This window comes from Saccopteryx bilineata, chromosome 2, assembly GCF_036850765.1.
Source record: "Saccopteryx bilineata isolate mSacBil1 chromosome 2, mSacBil1_pri_phased_curated, whole genome shotgun sequence".
In the NCBI taxonomy this organism is placed as follows: Eukaryota; Metazoa; Chordata; class Mammalia; order Chiroptera; family Emballonuridae; genus Saccopteryx; species Saccopteryx bilineata.
Genome location: NC_089491.1, coordinates 333,919,706 through 333,939,288, shown reverse-complemented (window position 1 = coordinate 333,939,288; position 19,583 = coordinate 333,919,706). Strand labels below are relative to the sequence as shown.

Genomic DNA, 19,583 nt, shown 5'->3' with positions numbered 1-19,583 from the left:
AGCCAGTGGGGACTCTTGTCACCCATCTTCCAGCCAGTGCTGTGACCCTGTGAGCCCAGAGCTCAGACCCTGGTGCACCTGTTTTTTGAAAAGCCTGACGCATCCCACCCAGGCCTTCTTGAAGGAAGTGAAGTGAAATCAAACCCTCCCACACTCCTTTAAAAATGTATACTTTAAATTCCAGTCATCATCGTCGTCGTAGTAACATCTTCACGCTGCCCTGGTGCCTTTATGCATTTTGGTGCTGATGGGCCATCAGTTACCATGAGAACAAGAGTGGTTTTAAATACAAGGAGTCTTGTGGTGCTTGCCTATGTGTTTTGTGAAAAACAAAACCCACATCTACAGGGCCAGCCTCAGCCAAGCTCAGGAAATTTAACAATGGAATATAAAGTCTTCAGTCAGAGGGGCTTAGAAGCCACTAGACTTTCACTTTATTTGTTCCTGAATTTTATTTTGAAGAAAAGGTATATTTAAAAAAAGATTCACTTGCTTTATGAATTGTCACCCTTGAGTGAGTAGATTAGTTTTAAATGCAGAGTCCTATCTCTGGACTTAAAGGCAGACTTGTCACTCCTGCCACACAATTGTAATCACTTTCTGAGCTATGGTTTGCTCTACCCTCTCCTCCCAGCCCAACCTGGTGACCCACTAGTGACAGAGCAGTGTCAACTGACCAGGCACCCCCTGTATTTAGGCCAGAGGCCTCTGCATATTCTCCGAATGTTTGACAGAAGTAAGCTCTCCGATTTCAAGGACGTAACACATGCTTCTTCAGAATGTTCTGCATGGTCCTATTTGCTAATTGATTTGACTTTAAGCTTTCCATTTAGATGTATGGAATGGAGTTCCAGCTGAGAATTCTAAACAGTCAATTTCAGGGTATTTGTGTGTGGGAACAAAGTTGAAGGTGGGAAGAAACTAACCCCATGGTCTGAACATGAGGCTATGTTAATGACACATTCTTCCTCCCATTAATCCTACTGAAACATCTTTTTTTTTTTTTTTTTTTTTTTAATGTACCTTTCCGAAGCTGGAAACGGGGGAGGCAGTCAGACAGACTCCTGCATGCGCCCGACCGGGATCCACCCGGCATGCCCATGAGGGGGCGACGCTCTGCCCATCCTGGGGCGTCGCTCTGCAGCAATCAGAGCCATTCTAGCACCTGAGGCAGAGGCCACAGAGCCATCCCCAGCGCCCGGGGAAACCCTGCTCCAGTGGAGTCCTGGCTGCGGGAGGGGAAGAGAGAGACAGAGAGGAAGGAGAGGAGGAGGGGTGAAGAAACAGATGGGCGCTTCTCCTGTGTGCCCTGGCTGGGAATCAAACCTGGGACTCCCGCATGCCAGGCCGACGCTCCACCACCGAGCCAACCAGCCAGGGCCCTAGAACTAACATCTTTTGTGCTCTTACCATGCGCTGGCGCTGGGCTAAACATGTGACACATGTGCACACACAGAGCCTGGCTGTGCTGCAGCAACAGGCTGCCTGGTGCCTTGGTGGTTGAGCTCCTAGAGCTGCCGTCAGCAGTGTAGGTGGAGCTCAGCCATCTCACGGAGGAACGGAAGCCCACAGGCTGCACACACCTGGCAGCAGGCAGCCACAGAGGCCAAGGAGGAAGGACATAGAGACCGAGAAGGGACCAAGTGATGCTGCGTAGTTCAACTTGCGCTGCCAACAGGTGGACCCGAATGCATAGACATTTGTGATGTGGAGAAAATAGTCGCCAGCTCTCCTGCAGCAAATATGACTATTGTAAGTATGGTGGTGACTGGTGCTCCAGAAGTCAGGGACCAAGAGGCCCAAGAAGACAAAGTTTGAGGGACAGCAGCAGGGGCAGAGGCCCGAGGTTCCTGGGTGGTGCACCTCAGTCTGCACAGCCTCCCAGCCCCGTATACTCCCCCTGAGCTGACATTACCATGAGCCTGACCCCTCATTCACAGCTACTCTGCTCCATTAATTAGTGCATTTTACCTCTGGGAGAGAAAACACAGGTTGAAGCAACGAGGGAAGACTGTTCACAGAGTAACAGATTCAAGGTGCAAATAGCAGATAAAAAGTGCAGATCCCTACCCAGGGAGGGCGAATGGGATCCATGGTAAAGTGCTTTCTGTGGGAAGTGGATGGAGGCACGTGGAGGGAAGAGGGACAGTGGTCTGGTGGCACGTGGTGTGACTCAGAAGCCTGGACAGAGAGGCGACTGTTTTCTCCACATCACAAGAAGAAGAGGATAAATAAGGCTGCACGCAGAGGGATAGACTTGGATGAGGGAGAAGTACTGGGGGGGGGTCCTGTTTTATGAGAAAGTCCCCTTCCTACATCTTGCCACCCCCCCCCACTGTCCACCTGGAGGAGGACCTTCGTGGGAGGTCTGCCCTGCACATGCTGCCCGCCCCTCCCCCTCTACTGGAGATTTAGCACAAAGAAGGAAAAGCCTTGTTTGATCGATTTTGTATTTTTTTAATATAGTAAAATATAAATAACATAAAATCACCATTTTAACTATTTTAAGTGTACAGCATAATTTTGTGGCATTAAGTGCATTTGTAAGGTTGTGCAACCATCACAACTACCCATTTAGAAATTTTCATCATTCCAAACAGAATCTATGTACCCATTCAACTGCCCAGTCCACTCTCTCCTCAGCCCCTGGTAACCACTATTCCACCTGCTGTCTCCACGATTTACTTATTCTAGATAAACTTACATAAATGAACCATACAACATCTGCCCTTTTTCTGTCGGGCTTATTTCACTTAGCATAATGTTTTGAAAGTTCACCTATGCTGTGTAGCGTGTGTTAGAATGTCCTTCCTTTTTCTGGCTAACATTCCATTGTATGCATAGACAAGTTGTTTGCCCACTCACTTGTTGACAGCCTCTTGGGTTGTTTCCACCTCCCGGCTGTGCACTGGTGTACGAGGATCTGTCTGGCTCCCTGCTTGCAGTTATTCTGGGTATACACCTAGAAGTGGAATTGCTGGATCATACGGTAATTCTATGTTTAACTTTCTTAGGAACCGCCAAAGTCTTTTCCACAGTGGGTGCACTACGCCTGGAGCTATTTAAATGGAAAAATGAATCTATTCCAAAAGTCTCATGTCATTTTGGCCTGGAAGAATGTTCTAATGTCCAGATTTCAGAAGGCATGAGCCTCACTGGGCTGTGAAACGTGGGTGCCCCAACTTAGCCCCAGGTGCGATGGTGCACAGGTGTCATTCAGAAGAGGGTGACCAAGAGGATTCACATCAAGTAAGAAGTAGTTGAGGGGACTGGGGCGTTTGGCCTGGGGAAGAACAGGTGTCCCTCAGCACAAAGTACTGTTTCTATCACAAGAGAAACAAAATGTGTACTTATGTGTGGGGACAGAGGTTAACTAGTAGACTTCTTGTGGTGATTGTTCCACAAAATATCAAATCATTATGTTGTATACCTAAAACTAATATAATATATATCAATTATATTTCAATAATAAAAATAATAAAAAGAATGGTCTCCAAAGGTTTGAAAGGCTGTTATGAGGACAGAAAGGGGATTGCTGAGTGAAATCACCAGGACACCAACTCTGGCCAAGTGCTGCTTCCAGTGCTGGGAGGCAGGGAGGTGGCAGGAACCCGACCACACAGCAAATGAGGGCTGTGGTGAGAGTGTGGTCTCAGCCCAAGAGCAGCAGGTTGCCCTAGGGATGTTTGAGATGGAAGAGCAATGGGGTCACATCAGTATTTGTGTGTGGTAAAGAATGGCAAGTGAGGAGAAAATCTATCTCAGGTTAGCTCTGACTCTTACCACCAAACCCAGCAGGGCATGGCTCTGCCAGCAGGCCTACCCAGCCTCCAGGAGTGCCTGGCCACTGCAGGGACCCTGCTTCAAGCAGGCGGCATCTCTGCACTCTGGCTACAGCTCAGGGACACATGCTACACCAGGGGTCGGGAACCTATGGCTCATGAGCCAGATGTGGCTCTTTTGATGGCTGCATCTGGCTCGCAGACAAATCTTTAATAATAAAAAAAAATGGCCCTGGCCGGTTGGCTCAGTGGTAGAGCATCGGCCTGGCGTGCAAGGGGTCCCAGGTTCGATTCCCAGCCAGGGCACACAGGAGAAGCGCCCATCTGCTTCTCCACCCCTCCCCCTCTCCTTCCTCTCTGTCTCTCTCTTTCCCTCCTGCAGCGAGGCTCCATTGGAGCAAAAGATGGCCCGGGCGCTGGGGATGGCTCCTTGGCCTCTGCCCCAGGCGCTAGAGTGGCTCTGGTCGCAACAGAGCGACGCCCCGGAGGGGCAGAGCATCACCCCCTGGTGGGCATGCTGGGTGGATCCCAGTTAGGCGCATGCGGGAGTCTGTCTGACTGCCTCCCGGTTTCCAGCTTCGGAAAAATGAAAAAAAAATAATAACATTAAAAATATAAAACATTCTCATGTATTACAATCTGTTCATTTCCTACCACTCATGTTCATGGTTGCGGGTGGCTGGAGCCAATCACAGCTGTCCTCTGAGACAACATCAAATTTTTATTGAATAATGCGTAACGTACTCGGGTCGTTGTATGGCTCTCACGGAATTACATATTAAACTATGTGGCGTTCATGGCTCTCTCAGCCAAAAAGTTTACCGATCCCTGTGCTGCACCTTCTCACCACCAGGGGAAGATACAGAGGCGCTGGGCACAGACCAGATGCTCACAGCAGGAGGTGTGCTCTGTGCACCAGTTTAAGCCCCAAGTCCCTCCCTTCTACCTTTACTGCCAATTCTATTTTATTTTATTTTATTTTTTACTTTTTTATTTTTTTGACAGAGACAGAGAGTCAGAGAGGGGAACAGATAGGGACAGACAGGAAGGGAGAAAGATGAGAAGCATCAATTCTTTGTTGTGGCACCTCAGTTGTTCATTGATTGCTCTCTCATATGTGCCTTGCGGGGGGGGGGCAACAACAGAGCAAGTGACCCCTTGCTCAAGCCAGCGACCTTGGGCTTCAAGGCAGTGACCCTGTGCTCAAACTGATGAGCCTGTTCTAAAGCCAACAACCTCGGGGTTTGGAACCTGGGTCTTCTGCATCCCAGTCTGACGCTCTATCCACTGCACCACTGCCTGGTCAGGCTCATCTCTTATTTTATAGAAGAGACTGAGACAAGGACCCCTTGTCCAGCAGATCACAGTCCCTGTTCCCATTCTCCCAGATGGTCCTACTAACATCTCTTGGCCCCAGCCTCCTGTTGCTCACCTTCCTGAGTCGTATGAAGTTGAAAGAGAAGCCTAACTGCCCTCGGTCGTGATGGCATCTGCCCCCAGCCTTCCCCAGGCTGGGGGCACCTGGCTGGAAGGACCCTGGCTTATCCTCCTAGTGCCAAGCAGAGTAAATGCAAAACAAATGTGTTAACATGAGCCAAGTTTGTTGACAAAGGTGTTAAAAATTTAATTTCTCTAAAAAATTAGAGCTATTTGCTTCACAAAGCCTCCTGGCTTCTGTATGACCCCAGGGTTCCAATGACTGAAAAGAATTCAGCCACTCTGCCAAACACTGGGCGTAAGTGTCCCATCTGATCAGATTAGTATTTCCTCTCTCCCATGCTTACATCCTCCCTGCTCATTATTTAAGCTTCTCAGAAAAAAAAGCATTCCCAGTTCCAGATGGCCTCCTTAGCTTGTACATGTCTGCTGATCGGTATGTCGCTGTCGTTGAACAAGGCTGTTGCTGCTGCCGGCGAGATCAAGAGGGAAGGTCTGCAAGGGCCACCCCCCAGAGTTCCAATAAACACAACTGCTCAGATACGAGCTCCTGAACCCGACCCACCAAGGCAGGGAGGGCATGAGCCATCCTCCAAGCGCAGAGACTCAGAAGGCCTGTCAGCATCTGGTCCAGCAGCAGGAACTGGAGCACTGCTCCCCCGAGGGCATGTGGTCCAGCAGAGCGGCTTGCCTAGGAGCTTAGTAAAAACGCAAATTCTCGAACTCTCCTGCTGGGTGGGGCCTGACAAGTCCCCCAGGTACCTGTGATGCACATTAAACTTTGAGGACTGAGCTAGTGTGTTCACAAACAGAAACCACTAGATCCAGCCCAGCAGTCTCAGCAGAGTGGGAAGGTTCTCTCCGTTTCCAAAGCCCGACAGAGAGCTGAAAGCCCCCCTTCAGGTTAAGAGGAGCACCAACCTACACGGAAACCTGGCAACTAGCCAAGGGCTCACCCCAAATCTGCACCGACAGCATCGCTACACAAATGACATCCCCATCAAACTCTTGTGGGTGACATCCCCACTTCTCTAGGACAAAGATGCCTGTGACTTCCTTTCTTTTCTGATACTTATGAAACCCCAAATCCTGGGTTGCAGCTTTCTTTAGCCAACTACAAGAATCTTCAAGCGTTTCATGAAGCAGCCTGCGGCATCATTTTAATCCAGACAAACCAAATCATCCCAGGACAGCTGCTGCCTGGAGGAGCCAGAGCTGTGAGTAGAAACCACAGTGCAGGTGTTGGCATGGGGGAAGCGGCAAGACAAAGCAAGGAGCTGGGGTGCAGTGCCAGGCGATTCAGAGATGGTGCTTACATTTTAAAATGCCTTTCCTTCCTGGTTTCACATTTGGGGCTTTTATTAGATCTTTGGGGCTGAGGACAAAGAACTGCAACTTTATCTCTTAAGTGTCTCCGCCCAGGCTAGGAAGAGCCTGTAATATCAACAGAATGCTTCGGGCAAGTTTCTGGCACAAATTCCATAATTTGAGGTCAGCCAAATTTAAAAGCAAGCCTGCAGAAGGTGGTAAGAAGATGTAAGTGTGCAGAAAAAGAGGGAGAAGAGTCAGGTGAGACAGAACAGCGAAGGGCCAGGGCCGACGTGTTCCCTTCCCCCTGCACCCTACCCTCTGAACGCTGTGGGCTTCTCTGAATCCCGTGTTCATACGCCCTAACCAGGTCCCCTAACCCCATCTCTACCAGCCTCTGTGGCTAATTAGAGCCAGGCAAGAGTCACCCTGCTGAGAAGAAAACTATAAAAACAAAAGATTTATTATTTTCCTGGAAAAGACAAGGAAAGGAACCAGTGCCCAAGAGAAGGATGTTCATAAGCAAATCCTGTGCTTTTTGCCATGTCCTTTCTAAATAATAAACCCCCTTTGACAAAAGAAAATGCCTGCAAACCAGTACCGCCTTTTGAGAGCGAGGTTTAATTCTGATGTAGGATTATAAGAATTTTTTAAAGTCCTACAGATTACAGCATGCGGTGTAGGAATGACTCCGATGTTTCCCTCTTAACTTCTGAAAAACCAAACTGGCTAACCATACCTAGATTGAGCTGAGGAGGTTAAGTTGCATTTCTTGACCATTATCTACCAAAGAAAAGCTTGCATCTCAAGTGGCCTTCAGTCAAGTCCCTTCTGCTTGCAGTCGTTGTATTATCCTGATTGTTCTTCCCCAAGTTCTGTTCTCTGTGCCAGAGACACGCTGTGAGACGCTGTCACTCAAGTCTTGTTTTTCCCTTTCTTGGACTTGGGCGCCCCCGGCCAGCGGAAGCCCCTCATGTTCAGGCAGTCGGCCACGTTGTGGGCGATGTAGTAGAGGTTCCGCATCGCGGTGGGGCTCAGAATGTCCACTTCAGGCTTCTTCTGCTTCTTCCCAAGAGGCTTGCCCCGGCCTTTTGCTCTCTTCCCTTTACCTGGCTTTCAAAGACAAGTATATATACGGGGCAAAAATTAGTTTTTATAACCTTGATATAATTTTCAACACGTCCTATTGAACTAAAGAAAAAATACATTCCTAAAAGGAAAAAAATTGCAACAACAGTAATGTCTGCATGGAGCAGAGGAGAAGAAACGTCCCCTAGGCCTAGACTAAAAGGGGCCCAACTCAAAGCAACGTGTGGACTTTGCATTCTGATTGGAACAACCACCCCCCAGAAAGACATCTTTTTAGGCAAAAAAAATGTGTACACATTCCAGAGAGGCACACTAAAATCTGCAGAAATGAAATAAAAGAAAGCTTGACATCTGCTTTCAAAAACTGCCGCTTCCACTCCCCCTGCTCCAAAAAAGGACAGATGACGCAAATGTGGCAACATCCTGATAAATTCTAAATCTGAGCAGTGAATATATGGGGATTCATATTCCTATTCTATTTTTTGTGTATGTATGGGAACTTTCCTGTTAAAAATGAAATTGGAAGCCTTTGATCTTCAGGATGCAAAGATACATTTTAGCACTTGTTATGCAGTAGTGTCTAGCTTGCCAAGCATTCGCGAGGACAGAGACGTGAGTATAAGACACGAATACTGACACGAAGCAAGCATTAATAAATGACTGGCACCCTCACTTTATCACAGCTAGTTCTCAGAACTGGATTTCTTTTTTTTTTTTTTTTTTTTTTTTTTTTTTTTTGAGAGGAGAGAGAAAGGGAGAGAGAGAGGGAGAGAGAGGAGAGAGAGACAGAGAGAGAGAAGGGGGAGGAGCTGGAAGCATCAACTCCTATATGTGCCTTGACCAGGCAAGCCCAGGGTTTCAAACCGGTGACCTCAGCATTTCCAGGTCAACGCTTTATCCACTGCGCCACCACAGGTCAGGCCCTCAGAACTGGATTTCAAGAGAGGTAGGTAGCATTTGGCTCAGCAAGCTCACAGGGAAGACAGACGTCCAGTAGGCTCAGCACCTGTGTTTTTGCCACAACTACATTGCCAGGCTAATGCCTGATGGGAAGAGGAAGGTTTCCATCTGAACCCAGGAATAAACAACCTCTGAAGTTTTGCTCCAGCTCCTGCACAAAGCTGAGTTGCCTTCTCTATGTTCTATGACCCACCCGCGCAGAAAATAACAGATGGGGGTGTATTATTTAGAGGGTGTCTCTTCCAGACAAGGGAAAGCAGAGGAATGGATAAGTTCTCAAGGACACCTTGCAAATGTTCATATGAAATAGATGTTCTGCTCATAGCATCCCATCTTAAAGGTGTCCCAAGTTAATCAAAGAGAAACATAGTTGATGTGTTAAAAACACTAAAATATGTTTTTGTTCAGTGAAATGGATTATAGTCCTAGACATAAAACCCAGGAATGAAGAGGAGAAGCTAGGAGCTTAGTAAAAACGCAAATGATTTGGAGTCCTGGCCTTATTTTTTTTTTTTTTAGATTTTACTTGATTTTTTTTTATTCATTTTTTTTAGATAGGAGAGAGAGAGGGAGAGAGAGAGACAGAGAGGGAGAGAGAGGAGAGAGAGATAGAAAGAGAGAAGGGGGGAGGAGCTGGAAGCATCAACTCCCATATGTGCCTTGACCAGGCAAGCCCAGGGTTTCGAACCGGCGACCTCAGCATTTCCAGGTCGGCGCTTTATCCACTGTGCCACCACAGCTCAGGCCAGATTTTACTTGATTTTTAGAGAGGTGAAGAGAGAGAAAGAAGGGGGAAAACTGGAACCATCAACTCGTAGTAGTTGCTTCCTGTATGTGCCTTGACCAGGCAAGGCCAGGGTTTGTTTTTAGGGGTTTTTTTGTTTGTTTTTTTGTTTTTTGTATTTTCCTGAAGTTGGAAATGGGGAGGCAGTCAGACAGACTCCCGCATGAGCCCGACTGGGATCTACCTGGCATGCCCACCAGGGGGCGATGCTCTGCCTATCTGGGGCATTGCTCTGTTGCAACCAGGGCCATTCCAGCGCCTGAGGCAGAGGCCATGGAACCATCCTCAGCGCCTGGGCCAACTTTGCTCCAATGGAGCCTTGGCTGCGGGAGGGGAAGAGAGAGACAGAGAGGAAGGAGAGGGGGAGGGGTGGAGAAGCAGATGGGCGCCTCTCCTGTGTGCCCTGGCTGGGAATCGAACCCAGAACTCCTGCACACCAGGCCGACGCTCTACTACTGAGCCAACCGGCCAGGGCCAAGACCAGGGTTTTGAACCAGCGACCTCAACATTCCAGGTTGATGCTTTATCCACTGCGCCACCACAGGTCAGGCAGGCCTTGGCTTTTTTTAATGACTATATCTTTTTGCATGTCAACCATACTTGACATACCTGAAATAACTGGAAAAAAAAAAAGGTGTTTTGATCTCTAAAAAGGTTTGAGAACTAAAATTCACACATTTTTATTCCAAGATTTCATCTTTCTGTAGAAATTTGCAAACTGATTCTGAAATTCATATGGAAATTCAAAGGACATAAGATAGAGGGCTGACTTTTTATTCAAAGTTCTCCTTTTTTGTAAAGGATTCTACAATTCATGTAGAAATTCAAAGGACTTTGGAAAAGAACAAAGTGGAAGGACTAACACTACTTTATTTCAAGCATTGTATAAAGCTACAGTATCTAGACAGTACTGCTATCAAGATAGACAAATAGATCAATGGAACAGAACAATGTTCAGAAGCAGATCCACACACATACGAACAACCAATTTTCAACAAAAATGCAAAGCAATTCAGTGAAGCAAGGGTGACCTTTATAATGAATGAAAATGAACAATAAATATCCATTTGCAAAAAAGATGAACCTCAATCCATAATTGCATCATCTACAGAAACTAACCAAAATGGCTCAGAGAGCCAAATAGAAAACCTTTTTGGCCTGACCAGGTGGTGGCGCAGTGGATAGAGCGTCGGACTGGGATGCGGAGGACCCTGGTTGGAGACTCCGAGGTCGCCAACTTGAGCGCGGACTGATCTGATTTGAACAAAAGCTCACCAGCTTGGACCTAAGGTCGCTGGCTAAAGCGAGGAGTTACTCAGTCTGCTGAAGGCCCACGGTCAAGGCACATATAAGAAAGCAATCAATGAACAACTAAGGTGTCACAACGCGCAATGAAAAACTAATGATTGATGCTTTTCATCTCTCTGTTTCTGTCTGTCTGTCCCTGTCTATCCCTCTCTCTGACTCTCTCTCTGTCTCTGTAATTAATTAATTAAAAAAAACCAAAAAACCTTTTTGATCTTGGATCAGGCAAAGATTTCTTGGATATGACAATCTAAAAGCACAGTCCGTGAAAGAACAAGCTGATAAATTCATCATAAAAATTAAAACCTTGTGCTCTTCAAAAGATATTGTTAAGAAAATGAGAAGAAGAGGCCCTGGCTGGTTGGCTCAGTGGTAGAGCGTCAGCCTGGCGTGCGGGGGACCCGGGTTCGATTCCCGGCCAGGGCACATAGGAGAAGCGCCCATTTGCTTCTCCACCCCCCCAGCCCCCTCCTTCCTCTCTGTCTCTCTCTTCCCCTCCCGCAGCCAAGGTTCCATTGGAGCAAAGATGGCCCGGACGCTGGGGATGGCTCCTTGGCCTCTGCCCCAGGCGCTAGAGTGGCTCTGGTTGCGGCAGAGCGACGCCCCGGAGGGGCAGAGCATCGCCCCCTGGTGGGCAGAGCTCCACCCCTGGTGGGCGTGCCGGGTGGATCCCGGTTGGGTGCATGCGGGAGTCTGTCTGACTGTCTCTCCCCGTTTCCAGCTTCAGAAAAATACAAAAATACAAAAAAAAGAAAAAAAGAAAATGAGAAGTCTCCTGACCAGGCGGTGGCACAGTGGATAGAGAGTCAGACTGGGATGTGGAAGACCCAGGTTCAAGACTCTGGATCACCAGCTTGAGCGCGGGTTCATCTGGTTTGAGCAGAGTTCACCAGCTTGGACCCAAGGTCGCTGGCTCCAGCAAGGGGTTACTTGGTCTGCTGAAGGCCCATGGTCAAGGCACATATGAGAAAGCAATCAATGAACAACCAAGGTGTCGCAACGAAAAAAACTGATGATTGATGCTTCTCATCTCTCTTTGTTCCTGTTTGTCCCTATCTATCCCTCTCTCTGACTCTCTCTCTGTCTCTGTAAAGAAAAGTAAAAATATAAATAAATTCAAAATTAAATAAAAAAGAAAATGAGAAGTCAAGCCACAGATTGGGAGAAAATATTGCAAATCTTCTATCCAGAATAGATAAAAGACTCTCAGAACATAATAAGAACGCAATCCAATATAAAAAAACAGTCAAAAGATTTGGCACTAGTTACAAAGACCAACCATACCAGCTGTTGGTGAGGATGTGGAGAAAATGCAACTTTTATACACTGCTGGGGGAAATCTGAAACGACAGAGCCACTTTGGAAAGACAATTTGGCAGTTGCTTGAAAAGGTTAAACACATACCTACCATATGATCCAGCCATTCCACTCCTGGGAACTTTCCAAGTGAAATGAAAACATATGTCCATTCAAACACTCTTTCATGAATGTTCACAGTAGCTTTATTTGTAATAGCTAAAACCTGGAAACAACCCAGAAGTGCACCAGTAGATGAATGAATAAACAAACCTGGTATCACAATACCCTGGAATACTACTCAGGAATTAAAAGGACTAACCATTGATACATACTACAACATGGATGAATTTCAAAATAACTATACAAGTGAAAGAAGCCAGACCCCCTCCCAATACTGTTTAATGCCATATATATAATCCTAGAAATTATAAACTAATCTACAGAGGCAGAGGGCACATTAGGGGTTGCTTGGGATGCGGGGTGGGGAGCTATGTACGGAGAAGCAAGAGAAAAGGACGGATTATAAAGGACCACAAGGAAATTTGTGATCAACATCTTATCTTTATTGTGGTGACGGCTGAATGGGAGCATACTTACACCAAATGTCGAACTGTACATTGTAAATATAATATGTGCAATTTATTGTACGTCAATTATACCTCAGTAAATCTGTTTATAAATTAGTATCTGTGAGTGAAAATTTTCAGTTTCTGAGCTGATTAGGTTGGTTCAATACAACTCCATGGCTCTTGGTTATTCCTGGTCTCAAAACTCAGAGCTGCTGACTTGAAGTTCTAAACCCTTAATGAAGACCACATGGCTCCAGCCACACTGGCCTTCCTTCCTGTCCCCAAACTCATGGAGCTCCGCTCTGTTCCTGCCACTTCCTGCAGACCTTCCACAGGTGGCATAATTTGTTTCTCCTTCTCCTGCTGGCCTCTGCTCAAACATCACCTCTTTAGAAAAACCTCCCGGTCACCATATCTATATTCTAGCTATAATTAGGATGACCATATAATTTATTGCCCAAACCAAGACACTTCAACAAACATAAATTGGGATTGTCTCAAGGGTTATGTCTCCAAACAACCCTCCCAGCAGTTTCATGCTCTATCTCCTTACCCTAAGCACACTTCACTAATAGTATTTTTGTGTGTGTGTGTATTAATTGTATGTTTCCCTAACCACCGGTTTGTCTACCATTTCACCACTGAATTCCCCAGGCCTATACCAATGTAGAGATGAATAAATATGCGCTGAGTGAACAAACTATAACTCAGATACAATGCAGACCCAAGATTTAGAAAGCAAATGTAGATTTCTGTTTTTCTGAGATTTTTTATAACCTTAGTTGATTGATTGATTGATTTTTAGAAAGAGAGAAACATTGATTTGTTGTTCCACTCATTTATGCATTTGTTGGTTGATGGCTGTATGTGCCTTGACTGAGGATCAAACCTGCAAACTTGGCATATTTGGACAACACTCTAAAAAACTGAGCTACCTGGCAGGGTCTGCTTCTCTGAATTTTTAAGATGCCTCTTTCATTCATTCAACAAATACCTAATGTGTGCCAGGCCCTGCAGTTCTTGGCTCCTGTGTTCATGAGCCTTACAGGCCAGTGAGGAGAAATCACAAACACATTTACTCACCACTGAGCTCTGAAAGAAGCAGCCAGGGATACGTGGCATTATGATGACATAGGATGGACAGGGAGTGACCTAGTCTGGGATATGAAGGAAGAAGAGTGGAAGGGTGGGGAATTCCTTGGCAGAGTAAGCAGCCTGTGCAAAGGCTCTGAGGCTGGAGAGAACATGCCAAGTTGAAGGAGCAACAACAACAAAAAGGATCAATGTGGCCGACCCATAGGCAACCATAGAGTGGGGGCAGTGAAAGGAGTTGAGGCTGGAAAGGTAGGCAGTGTGCAGCTCTGCCCTGCAGGTTTTGGAAGCTAAGGTGTTCAGCCTTTCTGCAGGGAGCAGTGGGAAGCCATCAGCTTAAGTGGCTTTATTAAACCACTCTGCTTCAGTTCCCTGGGCTGAAAGAAAATGGCTAAATCAACCTTGTGAAGTAATCTGGGAATGATTCAGTTTAAATCAAGAGGTATTTATTTAGTGCTTTTACACGCAATGAACTGGAAGGAACACAGATTTGCCAAACACATCTCTACACTACAGTCTAATGTGGGTGAGGAATAAGGCTTTCCAAGGTCAAACAGGCAAAACACCATAAGTAGGGTACGGAGGGCTATGGGTGCTTAGGGAGCAACTGGGAAACAGGAGGTACTTCTGAGCTGGGTCTGTCTTGAAGAAAAGTAGACCAATAGCTAGAGATGGGGCAGGTGTAGGAGGGTTCCAGAATAATGTGAGTCTAGAGTGAGATTTTTTATTAAGCAGAGAAAATAATACAGTAGATAAAGCTCAAGACGTTGAGGCCTCTTTACCAAGAGCTCTGAGCGCCAAGCTCAAGCTGAGAGTACCTAGTTGAGTAGACACAGTGGAAGTCCCTGAGGATATGGGGTGCAGGTTATATAAGATCATATCGGTTCTGGGACAATCAAACTGGCAGGGAAGGAGGACAAAGGAGATGGAGAACCCCTGGATAGCAGCTGGATGTGGGCTAATGCCAGAATCAGGCTGGTGGCCAAGAGGACTTGACCACCAACCAGTCACTGTTGGGGAGGGAAGCAGGTCCTAAGAGACTGAATGAAGGTTGAGAAATAGGAATGCTTGTGAGTTCGAGGCCAGGAGGATGAATGAGCTATTGGAACGTGCCAATGAGGCCAAAGAAGGAAGTAGTTAAAAGAGCTGGATTTTGAACACAACTTAAGGTTCTTGGATGGAGAGAGCCAGCTGGAGGTTGGAAACAGAGGCTTGAGGTTTCAGAGGCTTAACCTGGAACTCTGTGAGATGGAAGGGCATTGCAAACTTTTCTAGGCATAAAATGCAAGGATTCCTTGCCTAAAACGTCTCCTCCAAAGCCCTTCCTTAAGCTGGAATTCCTTAAAATGAGCCAGCGGTCCAAGTGGCACCTGGACTCATTTTTTACTTCTTAATTCGTAGATTAAAACCCCACACAGGACCTGGGAAGTGGTGGCAGCAACTAAGTGCCTGACCACTATGTGCTGGCACTTACTGGCATCCAGGGGTTCCACATCACGTGACAAGCCTCTCTTTATTTCACACATTAAACCATCCTCTGGATGTGAAAATAACTGACTCAACGGAGCCAAGGAGCTAAAACCAACCAACTCACAGAAAGAAAGAGGGATCAGCCTGATTCTGCTGCTGCTGCTGCTGTCCCGCTCTTCGCGCAGAACACCTGGGGAAGCTCGCTTCCCCACATCTTTACCCTGGTGTTCAGACCACTGGGTTGGACACCACCCACAACACGAGGAGATGCAAATGGATGCCAAATCTCAGTAAAGCGTGACTCTACGAAGCAGAACAGTAGGAAACGAATCGGAATCTCTTATACTTAAAAAAGACGTGTATTACCATACCATGGTAACTCCCTTCTCAGTTGGGCAGGTAAGTGTGGCATGGGTTCCCAATCCTCAAATGGAGAGAGAGACCCTAAATCTGTTGTCACCTAGGGTCGGAGCCCCCGCACCCATTCCTGCCGCGCGGCCGGCTTCCTCCTTCGCACTCCCGGGGAACCCCACAGGTGCGGGCCCTCGCCACGCTACTCAGAAGCCGGGTTTCCTCCGGGGAACCCGGCAGGGTTAGAGGGCAGCCAGCCACCGAGCTGCCGCCACGCTGGGCTCGAGCACCCGCCTCACGGAGGCACCGAGGCCACTCGCAGCACTCCCGGCGAGCACTACGCAGGGATGGGACGCGCGGCAGCCCGCGGGCCGCGCGCACAAACGCCGGGGGCGGGGCCGCGCAGTGTTTACCTGTTGCCAGGAGACCAGGGCAGGCGCTCATAGGTCCGAGGCGGCTAGCCCAGCAAGGGTGCTGCAACCCGCACCAGCCTTCTTTGAGGTGATAGCTGCCCGCTGCATGCGCTACCGTCTGGGCCATTTTATCTCGCAAGGTGGCGACGACGGCTGAGAGTGTCCGGAACCCGGTTCGGCGTGGGGTGTCTGGGTTTGGGCAGCCGGCCCGGTACAGGCGAGCTCCCGGGCGGGACCAGGCGCGGTCCCGGGCAAGGGGCGGGCCGCGGGCCGCGCTCAAGTGCTAGCATTGGAGCGGGCCGACTCGTTGGTCTCTGGAAAGTGAGATACAGCTCTTGAGAGTTGAAGTGAGAGTAACTTGGGAAATGTTTGTGAAAGAGCCTGATATAGCCCCCCTCCCCCAAAGTAGGGGCCTGAAAGTTCTTATACGCCGCGCCGGAGAAGGTAAGAAAAGGGAGAGTAGGTATGGTTCTGCTTCTGCTTCCAAACTTGCGAGTTCATCCCGGCATCCTCCTCCCTGCAGGGGAAGGCTACAGTTTGGGGGCAGGCCCCTCATTTCTTCTTTTTTCTTAATGACTTAATTCCTTTTTATTCAACAGTTATTGATCATCCTCTGTGTGCCAGACACTGGCTAGGTTCTGGGAATTCGTTCCTGTGTGAGGTCAAGTTCTTAAGGTTTTTTTGTTTTTTGTTTTTCTATTTAATGCTGTGTTTCTCAGGCAACAGGGACACTCCCCTTTCTAGGCAGCTTCCTTTCCCATAGGCTGCCACCCCACAGGCGTGACCTCCTAGGATGTGCAACTTCTGTGCTGAGTTGTGCTTGGTACCTGGATCCGGAAGGGTGAGATGCTCACGTTATTCTCTGAATGTGCTGAGGTATGGCCATCTCGCCTTGAGACCTGGGCACCAGCCTGACCCTGAGGTGGGAGTAGGGGTGGAATGGGTGAAAGTCGGGGTTAGGGGGTGTGGGGGTGACAGATGAGCCTCTGCAGGACTTCATGCTCCAGGCCCCCCTCCCCAGCATAGTCCACTGTTCCACTGGACTTCATTTACACAAATTCAAAGATAAATTAAGAATTTCAAGACTGTGAACTCAAAAGCATTAAAACCCAAGCACAGGGACCTTCTAAGAGCAGCACCCTGTGTGGTCACTGATCACTGGTCACATGCCCAGGAAACTGAACATGCACAGGTGTATATAATTTGTCCGATTTCGTTATACACTTCAAATGAATGCAGTGTGTATACATTAATTATACTGCAATCAAGTTTCTTTTTTCTAAATTTTTATTTATTGATTTCAGCGAGCGAGCAAGAGAGAGAGAGACAGACAGACAGACAGGAACATTGAACTGCTCCTGTATGTGCCTTGACCAGGGATCGAACCTGCAACCTCTGTGCTTCAGGTCGATGCTCTAACCAACTGAGCTATCCAGCCAGGGCCAAGTTTCTTTTAAAACTTTAGCTCTTAGGAACCTAAACCTTACCATATTTAAAATCAAACACTTCTCATATCCACATATCATTTTGGATAATGGCATCACAGCCATCTAAGACCCAACTGTGAACTGGTTGTTCTTGATCCCTCCCTCACTCCTTATATCCACAGCTTGCTCTCACTCATACCTACTTGAGCCACCTCCTGACTTTATGTCTGTGGGTGCTGCCACCTGCGCCTCATCACCCAGGCTCGAACCTGCCTGGTGCCCTCCTCCACTCCTTGTCAAGCCCTCTCTCTCTGAGGGCTGCCCCTTTCCCCTCGATCTCCTCTGCCCCTCAGACCACCACCCATATTCAGGTCTGTACTAGTCGTATGCTGTCTCTCAGGCTTCCTTCCGTACTCCATCCTGGCTTTCCTTCTAAAGCGTAGATGCAATCATGTCTCACCCCTTTTCAAAAACTTTCAGTGACTATTTCCTAGAACATCACCTCCTTGGTATGGTATTGCTGGCCTTTAAAATATTGCCTCACGCCTGACCTGTGGTGGCTCACTGGGTAAAGTGTCGGCCTGGAATGCTGAGGTCGCCGATTCAAAACCTGGGCCTGCCTGGTCAAGGCACATATGGGAGTTGATGCTTCCTGCTCCTCCCTCTTCTCTCTCTCTCTCTCTTCTCACTAAAATAAATAAAAATAAAATAAAAATATTGCCTCAATCTGCTTTTCTAGCTTTACTTACTCTCATGGTCCTATATACTTTATTTCTGCCACACGCCCCAGTCTCTAGGATTTGTAGCATCCCCACACCTCCTAGCCTTTGCTTTTTTTTTTTTTTTTTTACAGAGACAGAGAGAGGGATAGATAAGGACAGACAGACAGGGACAGAGAGAGATGAGAAACATCAATCATTAGTTTTTTGTTGCGACACCTTAGTTGTTCATTGATTGCTTTCTCATATGTGCCTTGACTGTGGGCCTTCAGCAGACCAAGTAACCCCTTACTCGAGCCAGCGACCTTGGGTCCAAACTGGTGAGCTTTTTGCTCAAACCAGATGAGCCCACACTCAAGGTGGTGACCTCAGGGTCTCGAACCTGGGTCTTCCGCATCCCAGTCTGACGCTTTATACACTGCACCACCGTCTGGTCAGGCCCCTAGCCTTTGCTTTACAAGGTCTGCTTTACATGGAAAGCCTTCTGCCCCTCACCTATCAAAAGCCTCTTCAGCCTGACCAGGCGGTGGCGCAGTGGATAGAGTGTCGGACTGGGATGCAGAGGACCCAGGTTCGAGGCCCCGAGGTTGCCAGCTTGAGCACAGGCTCATCTGGTTTGAGCAAAAAGCCCACTAGCTTGCACCCAAGGTCTCTGGCTCCAGCAAAGGGTTACTCGGTCTGCTGAAGGCCCACGGTCAAGGCACATATGAGAGAGCAATCAATGAACAACTAAGGTGTTGCAACGTGCAATGAAAAACTAGTGATTGATGCTTCTCATCTCTCTCCGTTCCTGTCTGTCTGTCCCTGTCTATCCCTCTCTCTGACTCACTCTCTGTCTCTGTAAAAAAAAATAATAATAAAATAAAAAAAAAAAAAGCCTCTTCAACCTTCAAGGCCTAGTACAAACTGTACCATCTTTGCGAGCTCATTCATCAATACCAACCCTTTGTGCCCATTAAGGTCAGCCGAATCCTCTGGCATAGAAATACATGTACTTGCCTCCTCTTTCCCACAGTGGGCAATCTCTTCCGGGCTCACCTTGCACACCACAGCAGTAATAACAGACATTAAAGGAATAATTTTCAGATTTCAATGGGAAGTATTATCTATCACAGGGGTCCCCAAACTACGGCCCGCGGGCCGCATGCGGCCCCCTGAGGCCATTTATCCGGCCCCCACCGCACTTCCGGAAGGGGCAACTCTTTCATTGGTGGTCAGTGAGAGGAGCATAGTCCCCATTGAAATACTGGTCAGTTTGTTGATTTAAATTTACTTGTTCTTTATTTTAAATATTGTATTTGTTCCCGTTTTGGTTTTTTACTTTAAAATAAGATATGTGCAGTGTGCATAGGGATTTGTTCATAGCTTTTTTATAGTCTGGCCCTCCAATGGTCTGAGTGACAGTGAACTGGCCCCCTGTGTAAAAAGTTTGGGGACCCCTGATCTATCACCTTCATTCTGCCAAGCCCAGCAACTTCTTCACTCTTGCTGACCTCTGAAGCCGAATTCCTGCTGCTCCCTCCCCGCCTCCTCCTACGTCTCATTGCTTGTTTCTGAGACATACGTTCTGCTCCTTGC

General features: G+C 47.6%; 1 protein-coding gene across 1 annotated transcript; it reads right to left on the bottom strand.

Annotated features, from left to right (window-relative positions):
• Positions 1-7,442: 7,442 nt before the first annotated feature.
• Positions 7,443-15,550, bottom strand: SMKR1 (small lysine rich protein 1). Its single transcript, XM_066262306.1, has 2 exons — positions 15,467-15,550; positions 7,443-7,640 (listed from the first exon to the last, which is right to left on the bottom strand). Exons 1-2 carry the CDS (start codon positions 15,467-15,469, stop codon positions 7,443-7,445), a joined length of 201 nt encoding a protein of 66 aa, XP_066118403.1. The 5' UTR covers positions 15,470-15,550.
• Positions 15,551-19,583: the final 4,033 nt, after the last annotated feature.